General features: G+C 49.1%; 1 protein-coding gene across 1 annotated transcript in view; it reads left to right on the top strand.

Moving 5' to 3' along the window:
* The window catches only part of Ankrd27 (ankyrin repeat domain 27), a 51,443-nt gene that overhangs the window by 16,086 nt on the left and 14,375 nt on the right, over positions 1-20,982 (top strand). The window contains exons 4-20 of the mRNA XM_087906277.1: positions 202-358; positions 1,083-1,237; positions 2,142-2,201; positions 2,285-2,338; positions 2,422-2,487; positions 3,064-3,140; positions 4,724-4,845; positions 6,115-6,193; positions 7,851-7,983; positions 11,574-11,666; positions 13,146-13,273; positions 13,729-13,811; positions 14,566-14,681; positions 15,570-15,662; positions 17,748-17,945; positions 20,025-20,084; positions 20,207-20,326. Coding sequence (XP_087762403.1) covers positions 202-358; positions 1,083-1,237; positions 2,142-2,201; positions 2,285-2,338; positions 2,422-2,487; positions 3,064-3,140; positions 4,724-4,845; positions 6,115-6,193; positions 7,851-7,983; positions 11,574-11,666; positions 13,146-13,273; positions 13,729-13,811; positions 14,566-14,681; positions 15,570-15,662; positions 17,748-17,945; positions 20,025-20,084; positions 20,207-20,326 — 1,794 coding nt within the window. The remainder of the gene's footprint in view (positions 1-201; positions 359-1,082; positions 1,238-2,141; positions 2,202-2,284; positions 2,339-2,421; positions 2,488-3,063; positions 3,141-4,723; positions 4,846-6,114; positions 6,194-7,850; positions 7,984-11,573; positions 11,667-13,145; positions 13,274-13,728; positions 13,812-14,565; positions 14,682-15,569; positions 15,663-17,747; positions 17,946-20,024; positions 20,085-20,206; positions 20,327-20,982) is intronic.

The raw sequence follows: 20,982 nt of genomic DNA, 5'->3' as shown, positions 1-20,982 counted from the left end.
TCCCTGTGGCTCATGACATCTGATGCCTAAGTACCACAAATTACTTACCACGCCTGTTCCTTGCTTCCTGGTCACGTGTCCAGCTGACACACACCGAGGTGGAGTCACAGGCTCTACCTGAGTTCCTTTTGGAAGGAAACTACACGGGGTGTCTGTGGCTGTCACCCCTGAGCTGGTCCTGTGACGTTTTCTTGATTCCAGGGTGTCCTCATTGAAGGAAACAGGATTAAGTTAGGAGCTGGCTTTGCTTGTCTTCTCTCTGTGCCCATCCTCTTTGAAGAGACTTTCTACAACGAGAAAGAAGAGAGCTTCAGCCTTCTCTGCATCGCTCATCCCTTGGAGAAGAGAGAGACTTCAGGTACCAAGGGAGGATCGCCCCTTTCTCCCGACAGGGAAAAGTCTGCGCAGACACCGCCTTTCCCTTCACACAGCTGTTCAAAGCTTGAATGTCACACACACAGAAAAATACCAAAGAGCCCACTAGAGATGTGCATAACTTTATAAAAAATCCCCTCTGGGGCTTGAGTTAAGGCTTCCCTTGACTGAGGCTGCCATGCCAGATATGGTAGGATTCCAGGTGGCACCGTTCACGGAGGCCTCACCACTTCCGTGTTCAGCAGGTGACAAGGTTGTCCCTGGAGCAGTACAGAGCTGGAGCCTGGCTTTGTGTCTGGGCCTCAGCCTGAGGTATTGTTCAGCTGCCTGCACCGTTGTCTCACTGAGAGCTCATTGGGTTTCAACGGGTTTTCGTTGCCCCGGGAAACAATCCAATCCCTTTGCCAAATGCACCTCGAAGCTCGAATTGCCAGGAATCGGCTTCTCCTCAGCACCATGGGTTGTACCTAGGGTCACAGAATAATGCGATTTTGTTCCCTGAAAGGACCTTGTGTGACTTTCTGAACTCCAGGATCTCCTTCACCTTCGTCCCTGGTCCCTGGCCATCCTTTCATGGAACCTGAGGCTCTAGGCCCATCTGGAACCAGGGAAAGGATGTGATGCCCACCCTACCCCCGCCCAGCCGCTCCCATCAGTCAGGAACCGGCGAACACTGTAGCCAGCCTGCCTTTCCATCTCTTTTGCAGAGGAACCTTCCGCACCTTCGGATCCTTTTTCCCTGAAGACCATTGAAGATGTGAGAGAATTTCTGGGCAGACACTCGGAGAGATTTGACAAGAACATCGCGTCGTTCCACCGGGCATTCCGCGACTGTGAAAGGAAGAGCCTCCGCCACCTCATAGTTAGTAGCGGTGTCTTGTTCTCCAGAGTCATTGATTCTTCTCTCAGCTCTAGAATCCCTCCAGGGACCAGTCCATGGCTGGGAGTTTTGTTAAAAATGTTTCAACTAGACAAGCAGTCCAAGGCCCTTTAGGAAGTGAACAATCTCAATGAGTGTCATAAAGAAACAACCCCCCCCACACACACTTACTGTTGCTGGCTATGTTAGCACCAAGGGGAGCTTTCCTCCCCATCCACACCTTAAAAAAAGAAGTTGACAGCCAGGAGAAGCCTTCAGTGGGTAGAAAATGCAAGATGGACAGCCTGGGTTCAGATCCCCAGAACCTACATCAAAGGAGGAAACCGTGGCATGTATCTGTAATCTCAGTATGCTTAAGAGAGGAGCGGGGAGTAGAGGCTGGGGGATCCTCCAAAAGCGTGTAAGCCAGCTAGCATGAAATACAGCACAATAGCAAACAGCAAGAGAGTCCCTGCTGCTAGCAAGGCGGAAGGTGAGGACTGACACCCGAGTTGTCCTCTGACCTCTGACCTCTGCACTCACGGGTGCTGTGCCCCGTACACATAAATATGTAAACCTGCAAATATGCTAAAAAGTTGAGGGCTGACGAGATGGCTCAGTGGCTAAAGGCACTTGCTGCCAAGCCTGACAGTGTGTGGTGGAGTCCCTGGACCCACGTGGAGGGAGAGAGTGACTCCTAAAAGCTGTCCTCCGAACCCCCCCCCACACACACACGCCATATAGTATGTGCCTCCCCACTACAGACACGTCCCAGATCTATAAATGTAATATTTAAAAAGATGGTCTGGTGAAGCTCACCTGTGCCCTAGGACCCGTCGGCCTCGGATGCGTTACCACTCAGGCTTTGGTGGTAAGAGAAGTCTTCTCTCTGCTCTGTGTTACGCAGGACTCCGTCAATGCTCTGTACACCAAATGCCTCCAGCAGCTTCTCAGAGACTCTCACCTGGTAAGCAGGTAACCACACCAAACAACAGCAGTCTGCACGCGTGCACACCCAAACTCTCACCCAGCCTTTCTCTTGAATTCTAGAAGGTTCTTGCGAAGCAGGAGGCCCAGATGAACCTGATGAAGCAGGCAGTAGAGGTAAGGAGAGAGTGGAGGGCAGTGGCTGGGAGGCTCGCTGGCACCTGATACACACCCCAAGCCTGGCTCTGTCGATCCCACAGATATACGTGCATCACGATATTTATGACCTGATCTTTAAATATGTGGGGACCATGGAGGCGAGCGAGGTAAGTTTGCCATCTTTGTTCTCCAGGATGAGCGCCTTATCCTGAGAAATCTGCAGCTCCTGTGGGGGCTGGAGAGATGGCTCAGCAGTTAAGAGTGCAGACTGCTCTCGCCAAGGATGTGAGTTTGGTTCCTAGCTCCCATGAAGGGTGGCTCACAGCCTCCTGTAACTCCAGGTGTAGGAGATCTAGCACATTCTTCTGGCCTCTGAGGATACGTGCAGTCACGTACACAGACACAGGACACACACATACAATGAAAAATAAATTGTAATACTTTTAACCCTAGCACTCAGGAGGCAGAAGCAGGTAGATTTCTGTGAGTTTGAGGCCAACCTGATCTACCTGTTAAGTTCCGGGACAGCCAGGACTATGTAGAGAGACAGGGTTTTTCTGTGTAACAGCCCTAGCTGTTCTGAAACTTGGTACGTAATCCAGGCTGTCCTATAAACTAGGCTGGCCTTGAATTCACAGAGATCTTCCTGCCTCTGCCTCCCAAGTGTTGGGATTAAAGGTGCACACCACCACCACCCTGCTACAAAAGTCTTAGTTTGAAACTTTGTTCAAATCTGTTGCTAGGATGCCGCCTTTAACAAAATCACGAGAAGCCTTCAAGATCTTCAGCAGAAAGACATCGGGGTGAAACCTGAGTTCAGGTAAGAATTCCCATGGCTTCACAAGTTCAGTGTGCTTGGCGGCAGGGGAGCCCTCTTCCCCCCTCAGTGGCTTTGGCAGGGCTTCTCCGCAGCAGTCATGGCCACTGACTTGCTGTTACCACTACGCTATGGAGTTGTGCAAATGCTCCCGACTGATGACAGCGGCTGACGTTGACCTGGGGCTGTCCTGTGGCCATCCTCTCCTGTGTTTGTGGGCCAGTGTGCCAGCTGGGTGGGAGCTAAGGGAGGGGCCATGTGACTCACTCAGGCCCCTCCCCCCCGCCCTGTGAAGGCTGTCTGCCCTCACCTGCCAGTCTAAGAGAACCCAGCCATGGGGGCTCTCGCTATCTAGTAAAGTTCCATTAGGGTAAAAATGTCTGAAGTATTGATGTGTAAGCCTCTTCTCACTCTTGCGATATTTCCATCTTTGGCTTTTATTAAATTTTTATAAGTTATTATTTTTGTTGCCTTTTAAAACTCTTTTCCTTCACTTTAATTCTATTTTATTTTAGTGTGTATGCGTGTTTGACTTGCTTGTATGTGCACACATGCATGCAGCACCCTTGGAAGCCAGGAGAGGGCATCGGAGTTCCTGAGATTAGAGTTACAGCCAGCAGTGAACTGCCATGTGGGTGCTGGGAATCAAATCTGGGTCCTCTGCAAGAGCAGTCAGTGCTGAAGCTCTCAGCCATCTCTCCAGCCCCATACTATTTTAAATTTTTGGTTTTTTGAGACAGGGCTTCTCTGTGTAGCCCTGGCTGTCCTGGAACTCACTTTGTAGACCAGGCTGACATTGAACTCACTGAGATCTGCCTGCCTCTGCCTCCCAAGTGCTGGTATTAAAGCACCTGGCTATTTTAAAATTTTATTATTTGAATTATGTATATATATATGTCTCTCTGTAGGTATGTGCATATGAGTGCAGGTGCCCTCAGAGGCCAGAGGAGTTGGATCTGCCTGGAGATTGAATCCCAGGTGGCTGTGAGCCCATTGTGGGTGCTGGAAATCAAACTCAACTGCAAGAATTAAATGCTTTTAATCTCTGGGCCATCTCTCCAGGCTCTACTACTACTGCTGCTACTTCTTCTTCTTCTTCTTCTTCTTCTTCTTCTTCTTCTTCTTCTTCTTCTTCTTCTTCTTCTTCTTCTTCTTCTTCCTCTCTCTCTCTCTCTCTCTCTCTCTCTCTCTCTCTCTCTCTCTCTCTCTCTTTCTCTCTCTCTCTCTGGTTGTGAGCCTATCCTTTAATAACTGAGCCATCTCTCCAGCCCAACCCATACTTCTTGAGACAGCAGCTCCTGTACAATCCAGGCTAGCTTTGTAATCCTCCTGCTTCAGTCTCTCAAGGGCCAGGATCACAGGCCTGCACCTCTAGGACAGGCGTTTGGATTTTTCCTTTTCCAAATTTTTGGCGAAGTTCTGTCATCTTCAAGCCCAAGTGAATGCCACTGACCTGGGTCAAAGTTCTTCTCGGTCTGTTCTTGTTGGTCATTCCTCTGTGAGAAATGTCAGAGCAGGCGTCCAACCAGGACAAGAGCAGCAGGGCCCTCCGCCATAACCTGGAGTTTCCATTTTCCAAATCACAGCTTCAACATCCCTCGTGCGAAGAGAGAGCTGGGGCAGCTGAACAAGTGTACATCCCCACAGCAGAAGCTGCTGTGCCTGCGGAAGGTGGTACAGCTCATGACGCAGTCCCCCAGCCAGAGAGGTGGGTGCTGGGAAGGGACTGGGCGGGGCAAGGCAGCAGGTTCACAGATATGAAGGTCCACTGAGGAGGAGCATTGCAAAGGACCAGAGTTGCATAGAGGAGTGTCCTGGGAAGCAGATTAGGCAGGATTAGCATAGCAAATTACCAGAGAGAGAGAAGCAACTGCTTCAATTGGGCCAGCCTCTCCAGGTGGTTGGAGGGTCAGCTGTCTGGTTTTGTTTTGTTTTGTTTTGTTTTGTTTTTATCAAATACCTCATCTCATTTTGTATTAAAAATAAAAATACAAAATCAAGGGTAAAAAATAAAATAGGAGTTGGAGGTTGTCACTCAGTAGCTGAGTTCTTGCTGGCTGAGCCCCTCCACCCAGGTTCCAACACCGCACGGCTACAGAGAAAGGTTACGACAAAGGAAGCAAAGAAAAATGTAGTGTACAGTTAAAGAACAACTCCCAAAGAATCTTGAGTGGGATAACCAAGCAAGTATACAGTGCGCTTCCAACAGCGGCAGAGAAGAGGGTGGAGTGGTGCAGCCCACATCTACTGCGGTAGGTTTACAAACTGTCTCCAAACGTAGGTTCTCAGAAAGGACACCAAGTGGCAGAGGTGGCCCAGGCATTCGTGGTCTGTCATTTCTGCGCCATTTGACTTTTACTTCTTTATGCAGTTAGGTTTTGTCGTTGATGTTTTGAGACGGGGTCACATTAGCCCAGGCTGGCTCCAGCTCAGCCATTGCTGGGGTTATAAGTGTATTCTATCTCACCCAGCCTTTTCTTTTTAATTAATTAATTAACTTGGGTTTATTTTGTTTTATTTTGAGGCAGGGTTTCTCTGTGTAGCCCTGGCTGTCCTGGAACACTCTGTGTAGACCAGGCTGGCCTGAGCTTAGAGATCGGCCTGCCTCTGCCTCCTGAGTGTTGGGATTAGAGGTGGGCACCACCACTGCCCCAGCTTTCTTCTTGTTTTTTAAAACAGGCTCCTCTCTGTAGTCCTGGCTGGCCTGGAACTCACTGTTTAGCCCAGACTGACCTTGAACTCAGGCGCTCTTGCCATTGACTCCCCAAAACCGGGTGACAGGCATGTGCCAACTGTACGCTCTTTGATCCCCTTCTTCTGACATCTGTTCAGGGCGTTGTCAAAGGAGCAGCAATGTTTTCTGCCTGGCGTGTGATTTTCCTGCGGTGGGGTTTTGCGGCTTGATTGGTGGAGGAGACTCTGTGTCTATCCTTCCGTCTGTGTCTCACGGTGTCTGTGACCCTCTTTCCCCTTACAGTGAATTTGGAGACCATGTGTGCAGATGACCTCCTCTCTGTCCTGCTGTATCTGCTTGTGAAAACAGAGATCCCTAACTGGTAATGTTTTGTTGTCGTTGTTAAAATACTGTTCCCTTATTTAGGCCCCTTTGAGACAGGGTCTCTCCTGTAGCCCAGGCTAGCCTCCAACTCTTGGTCTTCCTGCCCCAGCCTCTGAGTTCTGGGATTGCAGGAGTGATCCATTCTGCCCAGCATAAAATACTTTAAAAATCTGGCTGCTCTGTATGTCCTGTATTTTGGGGGTGACACCAAGAAAGGTGCCTTGAATGGTGTCTCTCTTAAGAGCAAGTGCTCTCTCTACACCCTTCAGGGGTGGCTCCCTTTCAGTGGACACATGGAGAAACTGAGGCCTGGTTTGACCTGTTGAAGTATGTGACTAGACCTTTATTGAGTAGAAAGCAAATAATAGCTTTTCTCCCACAAGTAACCATAATTCACTTTACAACCATGAGCATTCTAGCTAGGTGTGGCGGTGTATCCCTTTAATCCCAGCACTCAAGAGGCAGAGGCAGAGGCAGGTGGATCTCTCTAAAATGAGGGCCTGCTTGTCGCCCTGGCTGCCCAGCTAGCTTAGCCCCGAAATAATTACACAGAATGTCTGCATTAATTATCAACTGATTGGCCCATTAGCTCAGACTTCTTATTAACTCTTATAACTTATATTAACCCATTTTTCTTATCTATGTTAACCACATGGCTTGGTACCTTTTTCAGCAGGGCAGGCCACATCCTACTTCTTCCGTGGTCTGGGTAGGACTGTGGAGGAATGGGCTTCCTCCTTCCCAGCATTCTCCTGTTCTCATTGCCCCACCTTTACTTCCTGTCAGGTTGTCCCACCTATACTTCCTGCCTGGCCAGTCAGTGTTTATTTAAAACATGATTGACAGCATACAGACACTTCTCCTGCACTAGATCTCTGAGAATTTAAGGCCAACCTGGACTATATAGCAAATCCCAGGACAGGCAGTGCTACACAGTGAAAACTTCTTGGCAGAACCCCCAACCCAAAACCCCAATAATAAGCTGCCTTAGTCCCTGTTCTGTGGCTGTGAAGAGATATCATGGCCAAGGCAATTTATAGAAGGAAACATTCAACTGGGGGCTGGCTTATAGTTTCAGAGGGTCAGTCCATGATCATCATGGTGGGCACCATAGTGACACACCGGCAGGCAAGGTGCTGAAGCTGTAGCTGAGAGATCACATGATCTGTAAGCTTCAGGCAGAGAGAGGATGCCGGCGGTGGGGGTGGGGGAGAGAAGGGAGAGTGAGCACATAGGAGTTGAAATCAGCTTGGCCTCTTGGGCTTTTGAAACCTCAAAGCCAACCTCCAGTGACACTCCTCCAAAGAGACCCACCTAATCCAACAAGGCCATGCCTCCTAGTCCTTCCCAAACAGTCCCATTAACTAGAGACCAGGCGTTCAACCATATGAGCCTATGGGGGCCATTCTCGTTCAAACCACCACATAGCTTTCTGATAGCCAGCCTTTCCCAGGGAAGTCATAAGTAGTTTTTCTCGTCCTCATTGTATACATATCTACAGTGGGGTGAAGGGGCTACCAGACATTCTACCGCCACCCCTACCCTAGCGGATAGACTTGATGGAGATCGTTAGTTGTCCATCCAAGTCAATAGCATTTTTTTGTTTTTAAGTGTTAATTATACAACGATAACCCGCTTTTTCTTCTTTTGGTCAGGATGGCAAATTTGAGTTACATCAAAAACTTCAGATTCAGCAGCTCGGCCAAAGACGAGCTGGGTTACTGCCTGACCTCAGTCGAGGCTGCCATTGAATACATCCGCCAAGGAAGTCTCTCTACGAAGCCGCCTGTAAGTCCTCCCTGCCAACCCGCCCTTCCTCGGGGCCATCGGGGAACCTTTGGTAAAGAACTAGAGAGAGTTGGGGTTGAGGGGATGGATGGGGGTTCTGTCACAGTCTGCCAAGACTGTTCTGAGGTTTGAGAACCATTCAAGGAACCGGTTGTTGAGCCCTAATTGGTTGCGGAAGCTGCTGTGTAAACAGTGGGATTTACACCGTCAATATCCTGCTTCATTAACCCTGTCACCTAAAGAAGCCATGTATGGGAAAGGAAACCAGATACGGCCAATCTGGATGTCGTGGGGGTGATAGGCAGGAAATGATCACTGATGTGTGCCGTCTGAGGGCTCATGGCCTTGTTATTGCTGCCTTGGTTGGTTGATGAGCTTCGGTAAGAGAGACTGGTACTGTTCCTATGTAAGTTATGAGAGTCTGAAGCCAAGATTTCACCACTGGCCCTGTTTTACTACGTGGTGAGGGATAAACGCTAAAACTTAGTAGGACTCAAAAACATCTCCATGCTGAAGTCAAAAAATGAAGAGTGAGCAGGTGTGGTTGTGGTCCATGGCTGTAATTCCCAGTGCTTAGGAAGCTGAGGCAGGAGGATGGATGTGAGTTTGAGGCTGACCTAATCACATGGTGAGTTCCATGTCAGCATGGGCTACACTGTGAGACATGGTATCAGAAGACACAGGAAAAAGAAAGATAAGGAGAATAAGCAGAGGGGACAGTGAGTTTGAGTTCAGCCTGGGCTACACATGGTAAAACCTGTACCAAAAAAACAAAACAAAACACACACACACACACTGTCCCCCAGGTACTGAGCAAGTCAGGCCTGACAGACGCCCTGCATCTTTACCTTGCTTGGCCTGTCGAGCCAGTCAGTACTGGGTGTCTGTCTTTTGTGGCACCACATGGGACTCTGTAAGTACAGACTCGACTTTTACTGCAGCCCAGGTTTTAGGTCATGGAGCCTGAGTAGGAATGTGTGAAGCCCGCAGTGATGCCGTGATGCCACTTCCCTGGGGAGAGAGCCTGTGTGCATCTTCACATGGCAGGCAAGGCTTCTGCATGTCCATCAGTTGAACTGGTTTCACCGTCAGCTCCGCGTCACATAGTTTCACGAGAATTTTCTCTCCAGAGGGTCCTGAAACTCGAGCTGGCCGCAGTCTCCCATAGGATGTCCCCTGATGGAGACATCAGCTTTCCAGAAACAAGGACTGCAGTGACGTCATCAGGATCCAGGCAGAGAGCTTGGAATAAATGGATCTGTTTCCTACTTCATTTTTAAAGTTTTTATTTACGTGTGCCTGTGTCTGTGTCTGCTCAGTGCGTGCAGGTTTCTGAAGAGGCAGAAGAGGGTGCTGGATCCCCTGGAACTGGAGTTACAGGCAGTTCGGTGCCCCTTGATGTGGGTGCTGGGAACCAAACTCAGGTCCTCTGGAAGAGCAGCGAGTACCCTGAACCACTGGGTCGTCTCTCCAGTCCTAGATATTTAAATTATTTTATTTCCCTGCCTCTTTATTCCTCACTCCTGGTCAACTTCGCTTTCTTGTTAGTGTTTTGTTTTTGGAAAGGAGATGCCAGGGGTGGAACTTGTGTCCTTAGGCATGCCAGGCTCTTTGGAGCCACGTCCCGAACCCTTGTTTGTGGAGGGCAGATTTCTCGACTGAAGCTGGACTTCAGCGTCTAGTCCTCCTGATGAGATGCTGACCATGCCTGGCCCTGAGCTCCTAATAAGTGTCTGCTCATTTCCCATGAACCTCTGGGGTCACAGCTTCTCTGAGTGCTTGTCCTTCCCTCTAGGTTTAGTCCTGGGGGCGCCACCTTTCAGCACTGCCCCCCAGGAAACACCCTAGGCTTGAGCAGAGAGCCCTGTCTGACATGTTGCCTTTGATGTCTCTCTGGCCCTAGGCTACTCAGCTGTCAGTCACCGTACAAAGCAGATTGCTGGAGCTTTATATAGGATGAGGCAGTTGGGGACAGAAACGGTTCCTTCTGAGGTGCTGGCAGGATTTGTGTGTCACTTTAGGTAGTCTTCACTGGGGGTGGGCAGACAGGAGGGATGACGCTTGGGAGGGGACCTTAGAAATGATTCTTCCCCTGAGGCACTGTTGGCTTTATCTATAGCCTAGGCAGAGGAAGAAAGAACTTTGTCCCACCATGTTGCCAGAGGCCTGTGAGTTTCCAGCATCACCTGTGGAGGGGCATTTCCCTCACCTCCAACCAAGACTCTGTGTGGAGGAGTTCATTTGTCATTGTGCCATTTGGTTCCAGGGGCCCGAGTAAGCATGGAAGCATTGTGGTAGGAGTGATTTTGTAAAATAAGCACAAGACTGGGGGTGTGGCTCCGCAGTCGAGCCCCTGCCTAGACTCTACCAGTGAGTGGCTAGGAGTGTGGCTCAGTGGTGGAGCCCCTGCCTAGAATCCTCCAGTGAGGGGCTGGGGTGTGGCTCAGCGGTAGAGCCCCTGCCTAGACTCTACCAGTGAGGGCTATAGGTGTGACTCAGTGGTGATCACTTTACTTCAAATTTTGCATTGAGAGGTTGGGGTCATCTCTCTGTGACAGGGCTTTTGCTAGTACAAGGCCCGGGCAGTGCAAAACAAAACAAGCCCACAGTGAAACAGAGCACAACACTGAACATCTCAGTTCAGATACTACCACTACCACATGTACAGAGGTTCAGCTGCCCTACAGTCAGGGAGTAACAGTCACCAATAACTATAATAAATGGTAAAGTGTAAATTTCTAGGCTTTCTTAGGTTTAAGTTTTATTCATATGTATGTATAAATATGTGTATGTGTGCATATGTTTATGTGTGTGCATACACATGTAAGTGCCTGTGGAGGCCAGAGAGGGCGCCAGATTCCCTACAGCTAGAGTTACAGGGAGTTGTGAGCCACCGGATGTGGGTGCTGGGAACGGAACTCGGGTCCTCCGGAAGAGCAGCAAGCATTCTTACCCCCTGAGCCATCTCCTCAGTCCCAGATTTCTAGGTATTTGTTGTCCAGATAAGCAGGTAGGCATTCCCTTTCCTGGGAGGATCTGATGATACTAATTTTGGTGACTTCTTGATATGCAATGAGTGATTGGAACTGAGAGATCTGTCGAGTTCCCCTGTGTCTGCCTAGATTTCCTCCCAGTGAATAGGCTGACGTTTACATGGGCACGGTCACAAAACAAGACTTCTCTTGCTGCTTGGCACAAGGGAGTAGAAATTAGTGTGTCTGGCGGTACTGTCCACAGCCCTGGTCAAAGTGGCAGCGTCAGGCCATTCGGGCAATGGGAGGGAAGTGTGAGGGGCGGAGGCCAGGCCAAGCCAGTCTTCCGTCTGGAGGATGGTGGCGTGTATATGGCACATTCCACTCCTGTAGATGACTGTCCTCACCCTGTGGCCTTGCTGCCCCAGGCCACAATCTTCAGAGCTCACCTCCCTTCGTTCCTTCTCTGCGCTGAGGCGGATCTGCGCTTCATCTCAGAGAGCAGATCTGGGTTGGGGAGAGCCCCGAAGGCCATTCCTGGGTTGAATGTCGGGGCTTGTGCCTGGGCCCTTTCTGGGAAGGGTCTGTGACAGGGTCTGTGATGTGTGATGACCACAGGACTCCGAGGGAGTTGGTGACAGACTGTTTCTCAAGCAGAGGATGAACTTACTATCCCAGATGACATCAACACCCATCGATTGCCTGTTTAAGGTAAGACCCCAGGAAGATGGCCTGATTCCCCAATGTACACTGTGCTGTTACCACTGCACGGCACCCTGAGGGTGCTGGGCCTCTGAACCTTTGTCCACCATACAAGTCCAGCTCTGTGGGATCTTTCCCTGGTACCTGATAGAGCTGAGACCTCTCCTGGACCCGAGGCACTCAGCTGAGAGTGTAGTATCTGATGCCCTAGGGCTTTGATCCAGAGTGCCGGAAGCTCTCTTCAGATACTCACGGACTCCTGGAAGGCTCCTGAGGCAGTTTCTAACCATCACCATGGGCTGAATGAGACTGGACCTTCACTGAGGGTCTACTGATGTTAATCAGGCTTCTGGGAGAGCCCATAGAAGGGGGCACGTTTGTGAATTACAGAGGCCAAACCCCGTGGGTTTGTGTGCTGGTGGGGTCTCCTGCTAATTGCAGGTATTTTGTTTCTTTTAAGCCTAGGCTCTGCTTGATTTCTATAGGGATAGCACTGAGGCTCTATCTGTCTGTCTGTTCCTTTCTCTCCTACTCCTTCATTGATGCTGGAAATTGAACCTAACACCACACACATGCTAAGCAAGCACTCTGCATTTGAACCACAGCCCAGCCCCTGACCGGTGGTGTCTAGATGGGTATTCCGTAGCTCAGCCACTCCCTCAGGCCTAGGTGTTTTGAAACAGTGCCTACTTGTACAGCCCATGCTGGACTTAAACTCACGATTCTCCTTCCTCTGCTTCCTGAGTGCTGGGATTAAAGGTGAATGTCAGCCGGCACAGCTGAGAAGTTTGGTAATGAAGTGTCAAAATCCACACTGGGGGTCTGAGATAGACTGGGGCCTTTTCTTGGTACTTTGGAAATTTTGTTAGGTTGTTTTCAGAAACTATGTAATGGAATGTGAAAGCTATCCCGAAGCTGCCACCCAGGCTGGTTTCATTGCAGTCACCAGCCCAGTGTCTCCGTCTGCCCAGATAGACTTGAAGCCAGCCCCCGAGAACAAGCCATTTCAGTGTAATCACAGATAAACCTATCCCAGGAGGCAGAGGCTGGTGAATCTCTGTGAGTTCGAGGCCAGCCTGGTCTACAGAGCAAGTTCCAGGACAGCCAGGGTTACACAGAGAAACCCTGTCTTGAAAACCAATCCAAACAAACAAAGTTCGAGAATAGCCTGGGCTACAGAATGAGACCTCTTTTAATAACAAAATAAGCCAGACTCAGTGGTCCAGGCTTGTCATCCCAGTGACTCAGGAGACTTACAAATTCCAGGCCAGCTTGGTGTACAGAGTGAGTTCAAGGCCAGCATAAGCAACTTAGTGAGACCTTGTCTAAGTAGTAGAAGAAGCACAATGGAGTGCTTGCCTGGGATGTGTGATATCCTGGGTCCAGTCGCAAGTACTGCTAAATCAAGTGAAAAGCAAACCTCAAGAACCCTTAAGGCAAGCAAAGGATGCCTTAACACTGATACTGTTTGGGTGCCCCTTCATTTAGCACATTGCATCTGGTAACCAGAAAGAGGTGGAAAGACTTCTGAGCCAAGATGACCAGGACAAAGACACCATGCAAAAGATGTGCCACCCTCTTTGCTCCTGCGAGGACTGTGAGAAGCTTGTCTCTGGGTAAGATGGGCCTTGGGGGCACGGAGAGCCCGAGTGAGAATTCACAGAGAAGGCTCTTCCCATTGCCCCGCAGTTGTTGGCTGTGTCCTGAGTGCAGGGAAACGTGTGCCTCTTCTGCATCCTCAGCACAGGTCCTGCCTGAGCCTCACGAGAGCTTTTAAGAGGGAGAGGGGCGAATGCCAGTTTCTTCTGATACCGTTTTTGGTTTCCCATTATGCTTGGTGGGCGATTTTGTCGTGTCGAGGCCTAAGGGTCAGTGGGGAAGGATGCTGGAGCCACAGGCCTCTGATCCTCAGCGCCCGGGAGAGTGCTGGCACCTCTGTCTGATCCTTTAACAGTGGGGAAGGCTCTCATCTTGGACAACATTCAGTTTGACCTCGTCTCGTGCGGCCTGGTGGGGAGGGCTCTGCCGTGCATTTGTCTGTTGTATTTTCCCCATCTTCTTTCTGTTTCAGGAGGTTGAATGACCCATCGGTTGTCACTCCTTTCTCCAGAGATGACCGGGGTCAAACACCCCTCCATGTGGCTGCCCTCTGTGGTATGTGGCCTTGGGCTGGCTCCTATGAATTACTGAGACAAAAGGATGATTAGTACCCCAAAGCCAGTGGAGGCCCAGCTGATGGGGTACCGGCAAGGGTTGTGTTGTGGGTGCATCCCATGGGTTTCCTCCCTTTGACTGATAAGTATCCCCCATGAACCTGTTAACCACTGTGCCATCTTGCAGGCTGGAGACTGGCATGTGGCCCTCCAGGCTTGGAGTCTGGCCAGTGAGGACATGTGCTAAGACGATCTCAGAATTGTGGTTTGGAGCTCACATATCTCTGTCTTAAAAGACAGTATTGAGCCAGGTGTGATGGCACAGATCTATCATCTCAGGCACTCAGGAAGCTGAGGCAGGAGGATTATGAGTTCAAGACCAGTTTGGGCTATATAGTGAGACTCCATCTCAAAACTAGAAGCCTGGAGTACAAATGTTGTCAGTCACCATGTGGGTGTTGGGAATCGAACCTGGGTCCTCTGGAAGAGCAGCCAGTGCTCTTAATCACTGAGCCATCCCTCAAGCCCCTGGCCCATTGCCATTTTTGCTGTCGAAGTAGACCAGGTTGTGATCCCTTTGTAGGGCATCCCAAAGTGATTCAAGTCTTCAGTGTTTGACCCATGTTAACTCTGGCTCCTGAACAGCTGGGACTGTGTCCCCTGGTGGGTGTCCTGCCAGGGCCATAAAGAGTGAGGTGGTATCGTCATTGGAAGCCACTCTGCTTCGTCCAGTGAGAGGTCCTTCTGCTCTGCAGGTCAGGCATCCCTCATTGACTTCCTGGTCTCCAAAGGTGCCATAGTGAACGCCACCGACTATCATGGGTCCACTCCCCTCCATCTGGCATGTCAGAAAGGCTTCCAAAGTGTGACGGTGAGCGGCAGGGTTGTGTGGAGCATTGCTCAGCTGATTCCTCTCTGTGTAGAGACTCCATGGCTGTACCATGCACTATTCCAGTGCTGGCTCTACTGCTGCCAGGCACAAGGACCCCGGAGGCCGAGGCACCTCCCTGGAGATGGGCTGAGATGGGAAACTTCCTGATCATCTCAGGGAGGGAAGGGCAGGGTCCTAGACATTTTTCTTTAAATGTTGTTTTGACGGGAAGCAGTGAACATGTCATAATTTATGTGTGTATTACATCTGTATGTGTGCATGTGAGCCACCATGCACATGTGGAGTTCAAAGGGAAATTTGCTGGAATCTGTTCTCTTCCTTCTACCACGTGGATCCCAGGGCTTGAACTCAGGTTGTCAGGCTTGGTAACAAGTGTCTTTATCTGCTTAGCCATCTTGCCAGCCTGCAATGGCATAATTTTAACAGGGGTATAGGTTGAGAATCCCATATCTTAATGCTTGGGTGTTTTGGATTTTGGAATAGCGGGCACATAGCCTAAAGGTGATTTTTGTATAATGTTCTAAGTGTTTTAGTGTGCCTGTGGTTTGGCACGTGTTACATGCCTCTGTCACATGTGACCTGGTGTGGAGTTTTCTGCTTGGGTTCTGTCAAAAGCTCAACGCTTTCCAGGTTTGGGGAGTTGGAGGTGTATCTCTGTGCTGAAGCATCCACCTAGCATGGGTGGGGCCCCGCGTTTCTCCCCTGAAAAAAAAAAGAAAGAAATATTTTGGATTTAGGGCCAAGAGTATACAGCCCGTGTAATGTTTAAGATATGACCATGACCCCAGCCCTGGAAGGACACACTTGTGGATGCTGTGGCGCTCCCTGCTTCTCCTGGAGCTCAGCTGCTGTCTTCTCTCCTCTTAGCTGCTGCTGCTGCACTACAAGGCCAGCACGGAGGTGCAGGACAACAACGGCAACACCCCGCTGCACCTGGCCTGCACCTACGGGCACGAGGATGTAAGTGGCCCCCGCTGCACCCAACCACTGCTTTACGTATTTCTCCCTTGTGAAGAGTTACAGATTAGAAACTAGCCCGGTGGTGGGTTGCCTGTGGATAGTTATCAAAACGTTGGTATGTAATTTTTTAAAGTTTTGTTTACTTTTTGTTGTCCTATGTGGTTATGGTATGTACCCGATGGGACAGGGGCCACCACACATGTGCTGTGTGGAGCCTGTTCTCTCCGCCCACCGGGTCCTAGATTGGTTTCTATATTGCTGTGATGAACCTGTGACCACACACAACTTGAGAAGGGAAGTGTTTCTTTGACCTTACAGGTTACAGTCGATTCTGGGGGAAGTCAGGACAGGAACTCAAAGCAGGAACCCAGAGGCAGGAACTGAAGCAGAGGCCATGGAGGGGTGCTGCTTACTGGCTTGCTCATCATGGCTTGCTCAGCCTGCTTTCTTATACAACCCAGGACCGTCAGTCCAGGGGTGGCACGGTGCACAGTGAGGCTTACCAGATCAATCTCCAATCAAGAAAAGGCTCCACAGACTTCCATTTCAGCTGAGGCTCCCTCTTCCCAGAGCACTCTGGATTGTCAAGCTGACTTTTACAGGGGTTCCGGGATGGAACCCAGGCTGGTATAGCAAGTGCTCACCTATGGCGCCACCTGCTGGCCCTGTAATCTACAACATTTAAATGTCGAAAGATTTATAGATGTGATAGATACATGGAGAAATTTAAGACCTAATTGTTCCTGATCTCACCGTGAAGTTAAATCAGTTTTAATCGCCCACATGACCATCTGACTCTGAACTCCTTCACATTTTATGATAGCATCGAGGAACTCTAAGATTTCCACTTCTTCCTCTGACTTTACTATGCACATGTTTGTCACAGACTCCCCTCCCATTTCTAGAGTTATACACTCTTTTTCCCGGTCTTATGGTGTAGCCCAAGATAGCATTGAACCTCCTAGACCTCCTGTGTGGTCTCTTCAATGAGTAGTGGGGTCAAAGGTGTGGGTTCACCACAGATGTCCTTGTAGAAAATCTGAATTGTATCTAATGTTACGTAATTTGTATCTGTTTATGTAACTGCTCCTGTATAGTAAGAGAAGTCATTTCAAGTTCCAGCAGAAATCACCCATCTGTGTATAACCTCCTTGGTAAATACTTACCCAGGCCTGCTTTGAGATTCATTTTGGATGGTTCTGCAGTCTACTAAACAAGTTCCTTTTCTTTTCTTCTCTTTTCTTTCTTCCTTTTTTCCTTCCTTCCTTCCTTCCTTCCTTCTTTTCTTTCTTTCTTTTTTTGAGATAGGGTTCCTCTTTGTAACAGCCCTAACTGTTCTGGAGACCAGGTTGGCCTTGAACTCAATAGAGTTCCACCTGCCTCTGCCTCCTGAGTGCTGGGATTAAATGCATGCACCACCACCACCTGGCCAATTTCATTTTCGTAAAGGTTTTTTCCAATATATGTAATTAATTTTGTTTTGCAAGTTTGAAAACTTCTTTTGTTATTTTTTTGGATTATTTTGAGACAGGCATCTCTGTCTGTTATCCAGGCTTCCCTCAAACCCATTCAGTTTTCCCAATTGGGAGTATAAGCAAGGCTACTCTCTTATTGACTGGCGATTGGTGAATTTTTTTTCACCCTCATGTTTCGCTTGTTATTGGGAATTGTCCCAAGGCCTCCTTGCATGCTAGACTAGGAGACAAAGGTTATACTACCGAGCCATACCCCAGCCCCTCTCTGGGGGAGTCTAGGCAGGTACTCTACCGTTGAGTCACACCTCAGCCCCTCACTGGAAGATTCTAGGCAAGTGTTCTACCACTGAGCCATACCCCCAACCCCCTACTGGAGGATTTTAGACAAATACTCTACCAATGAACTAGTTGGGGTCTTTTGGGGAAAAAATGAGGTGTCTTAATCAGGGGATGTGGAAACCTTAAATTATAACTGCTGGTTTCTGTATTTTTATCTTGGTGAGTGGAGCCTTGGTCAAACTAGGCCATGGCCCATGGCTAAGGGCAGGACTGGCATTGCCCTAGGCGTTCCTTCATGGTAGAAAACAATGATTTTGCTATGTCTTTGCAGTGTGTGAAGGCTCTGGTCTACTATGATGTCCAGGCCTGCAGACTGGACATCGGAAACGAGAAAGGAGACACAGCCCTGCACGTTGCTGCACGCTGGGGTTACCAGAGCATCATAGAGACGCTGCTGCAGAATGGAGCCCCCACGGAGATCCAGAACAGACAGAAAGAAACGCCACTCAAGTGTGCACTGAACTCAAAGGTAGCTCTTTCCAACTCTGAGCACCTATGTGACTATTTAAAAAAAAATCCGTACACAGACTGGCCTCCTGAGAAAATGTATGCTAGCACCCGAGCGCCATCCTTTTGCTCTGTTTGGGACCTCGTTGTTAATGGGTTATCCTGATGGATAGAGTTTCCAGTTTTGTTGGCAGTTTCTCTCAGTGTTGTCATTAGGAGCAGCTTCTGGCAGACTCAGCTCCGGTTGTGAGCTCTCTTGAGTGTTGTGCCTCTCCTGGCCCAGGGACTGTGTGCTATGTGAGACTGGGCGGTGGCTGTGACTGTGACGAGCCACAAAGCAGATGGAGGGCAAGACACTGCAGGGACAAGTGCCGTCTCCTCTCTCTTCATCTCTGCTTCTAGAAACTGCATTTTAGTTTGGCCCAAAATTGGATGGCTGAATTAGATAAGTTAGAGACTGAGTCTCGTATTTAGCCTTTAACTCACAGAAATTCTCCTGCCTCAGTCTCCTGAGTGCTGGGATTATTGTGCCTCTAGACTTGGTCTTGAGGAAGAGGAGGAAGTTCTGGCTTTTCCATCTGTCTGAGGGTAGGGAGGATTTGCAGGGCATAAGGCATGTTTTCTTTTTAAAAAAGGTTTTATCTATCTATCTATCTATCTATCTATCTATCTATGGTTTTTTAATATTTATTTATTTATTATGTATACAATATTCTGTCTGTGTGTCTGCCTGCAGGCCAGAAGAGGGCATCAGATTTCATTTTAGATGGTTTTGAGCCACCATGTGGTTGCTGGGAATTGAACTCAGGACCTTTGGAAGAGCAGGCAATGCTCTTAACCACTGAGCCATCTCTCCAGCCCTATTTATGGTTTTTTGAAATAGGGTTTCTTTGTATAGCCCTGGATATCCTGGAAATTACTTTGTGGACCAGGCTGGCCTCGAATTCACAGAGCACTGCCTGCCTCTGCCTCCCAAGTGCTAGGATTAAAGTTGTGTGCAGCTACTATCTGGTGTTAGATACTTCTTTTAAAATCAGTTTATTTTTTTAATTTATATGTATCCGTATGTTTTGTGTTTGTAAGCGCATCAGATCCTCTAGGACTAGAGTTATAGGCAGCTGTAAGCCACCCAACATGGCTGCTGGAAATGGAACCCAGGTCTTTTGGAAGAGCACTCAGGTGTTCCTAACCCTTGAGCCATCTCTCCAGCCCTATTTGTTTTGTTTTAAATTATGTGTATGCATGCTTGTCTGTGTGAATGCATACATGTGTGAGTATAGTGGCCTTGGAGTCCTAAAGATGGCACCGGATCTCCCTGGAGCTGAAGTTATAAGTGGCTGGGAGCCACCCGATGTGGGTGTTGGGAACTGAACTTGGGGCCTCTGGAAGAGTAGTGTGTAGTGTTCTTAACCACAGAGCCATCTCTTCAGTCCCTGAAGATTCTTGCTGTTGTCAAACTTTCAAGCCAGCTCTAACAATAAATGGAATAAGAGGAAGAGAGCATCAAATTCAGGCATCCATGGTAACAGCCATCTTCAGTGGGGACTCGGGCATCCATGGTAACAGCCATGTTCAATGGGGTTCCTCAGCCAGTCCTAAAGTTATCTCCTCAAGTGTGACCAGTAGTAGAATACTCTAGGTCTCAAAATGTCTGTTCAGAAGACTCTTTCCGATCACAAGAGGAGAAAGGTTGCTGGGGATGTTTAGCAGACAGCTCCTTTGTGAAGCCCAGCCCCACCAGTATAAAACAGACTAACGTCTGGTAGGAAAAAAAACGCCATCTTAAAAATAGTGGAAAAATTCTCAGTAATTATTTGTAAATTTTAGCTTTAAAAATATTACATTTTAAATTTTATTTTGCATGGGGGGATGTCAGAATTCTCTCGTTCTAACATGTAGGTTCAGGGTGTCAAACGCCGTTGGTCAGGCTTGGTAGCACTTGCTTTTCGCCTGCAGAACAGTCTCTGTAGACCCCAAAATGAGCCTTTTCATAGACCTACGACCATCTCTATCAATGTGCCCTGGGGACAGGCAGGCTGAGGAACCTGGGGATGTTACAGCCATCTCATTGGATACCTTTCCTGTCCTCATTGCCACCTAGATTCTGTCTATCATGGAAGCCCATCAGCTGTCCTCTGAACGGAGGCCAAGGCCTTCTGAGGTAAGTCTCCAAGTCTGTAGAGTCATGCTGCCTGCTGTCACGAGCCTGGCACCCCTCCTCTAACCTGACGTGCCTGTGACCATGCCCATGTCCCTTTCATTTCCTGTGCTACCTTCCCACAGGTCCCTGCGCTGTCCCCCACATGCTCCGTGGATTCCATCAGCCAGGGCTCCTCCACTTCCAGCTTTTCTTCCATCTCGGTGAGCTTCAGGCAAGAAGAAGTCAAAAAGGACTACAGGGAGGTGAGCCTCCTACATGGGCGGGCCCTGTAGGCTAGCCAGAGCTGGGCCAGCCTACAGCCAGCTTACAAATCAGCTGGTTTGTCGCTCCAAGGTCAATACCTTTGAGATGTGCCCAACTGCATGCCACGTTGTCTTCACCTTTTCTGGAACTTCTAGGTCTGTTCTCCATAGCAGTTCTTGGAATGTGTGTGTATGAGAGAAAGAGAGGGTGGGGGGCACAGAGACACCCAGAGATGGGGCAGAACAAAAAGTAGCCAAAGAAACTGTAGCCTAAGAAAAACGTGCTTGTATAAAGATAGCTGAGAGCTCCAAGTTCCGACTCTTTGAGTACACCCTCTGTCTCCGCCCCGGGAGCATCCCTGTGAATATAGCCTGGTACACTTCATCCCTTACAGTCTGACGTGTACGCGGCTCACATTTTGTAAAAGTTGGTTTACGGTTTGTCTTTTTCCTTTCCTTTCCTTCTTCATGCTTGTTCAGTATCAGCGCAACCAATCTGTCCCATCCTTCTGCAGAGGTGTGAACCATTGTGTCCCTGACCCATTGCTCCTCTCATGGGTCACTGACCATCCCAGTGGGGTCACACCCACCCCCAAAGCATCCAGTGAACTTCATGCAGAGCCACAGAAAAGATAGCCAAGGTGTGCCCAGACAGG

This window comes from Myodes glareolus, chromosome 1 (assembly GCF_982192425.1).
Source record: "Myodes glareolus chromosome 1, mMyoGla1.1, whole genome shotgun sequence".
Lineage (NCBI taxonomy): Eukaryota > Metazoa > Chordata > Mammalia > Rodentia > Cricetidae > Myodes > Myodes glareolus.
Note: the sequence above shows the minus strand (reverse complement) of the source record. Positions and strands in the feature narration are given on the sequence as shown.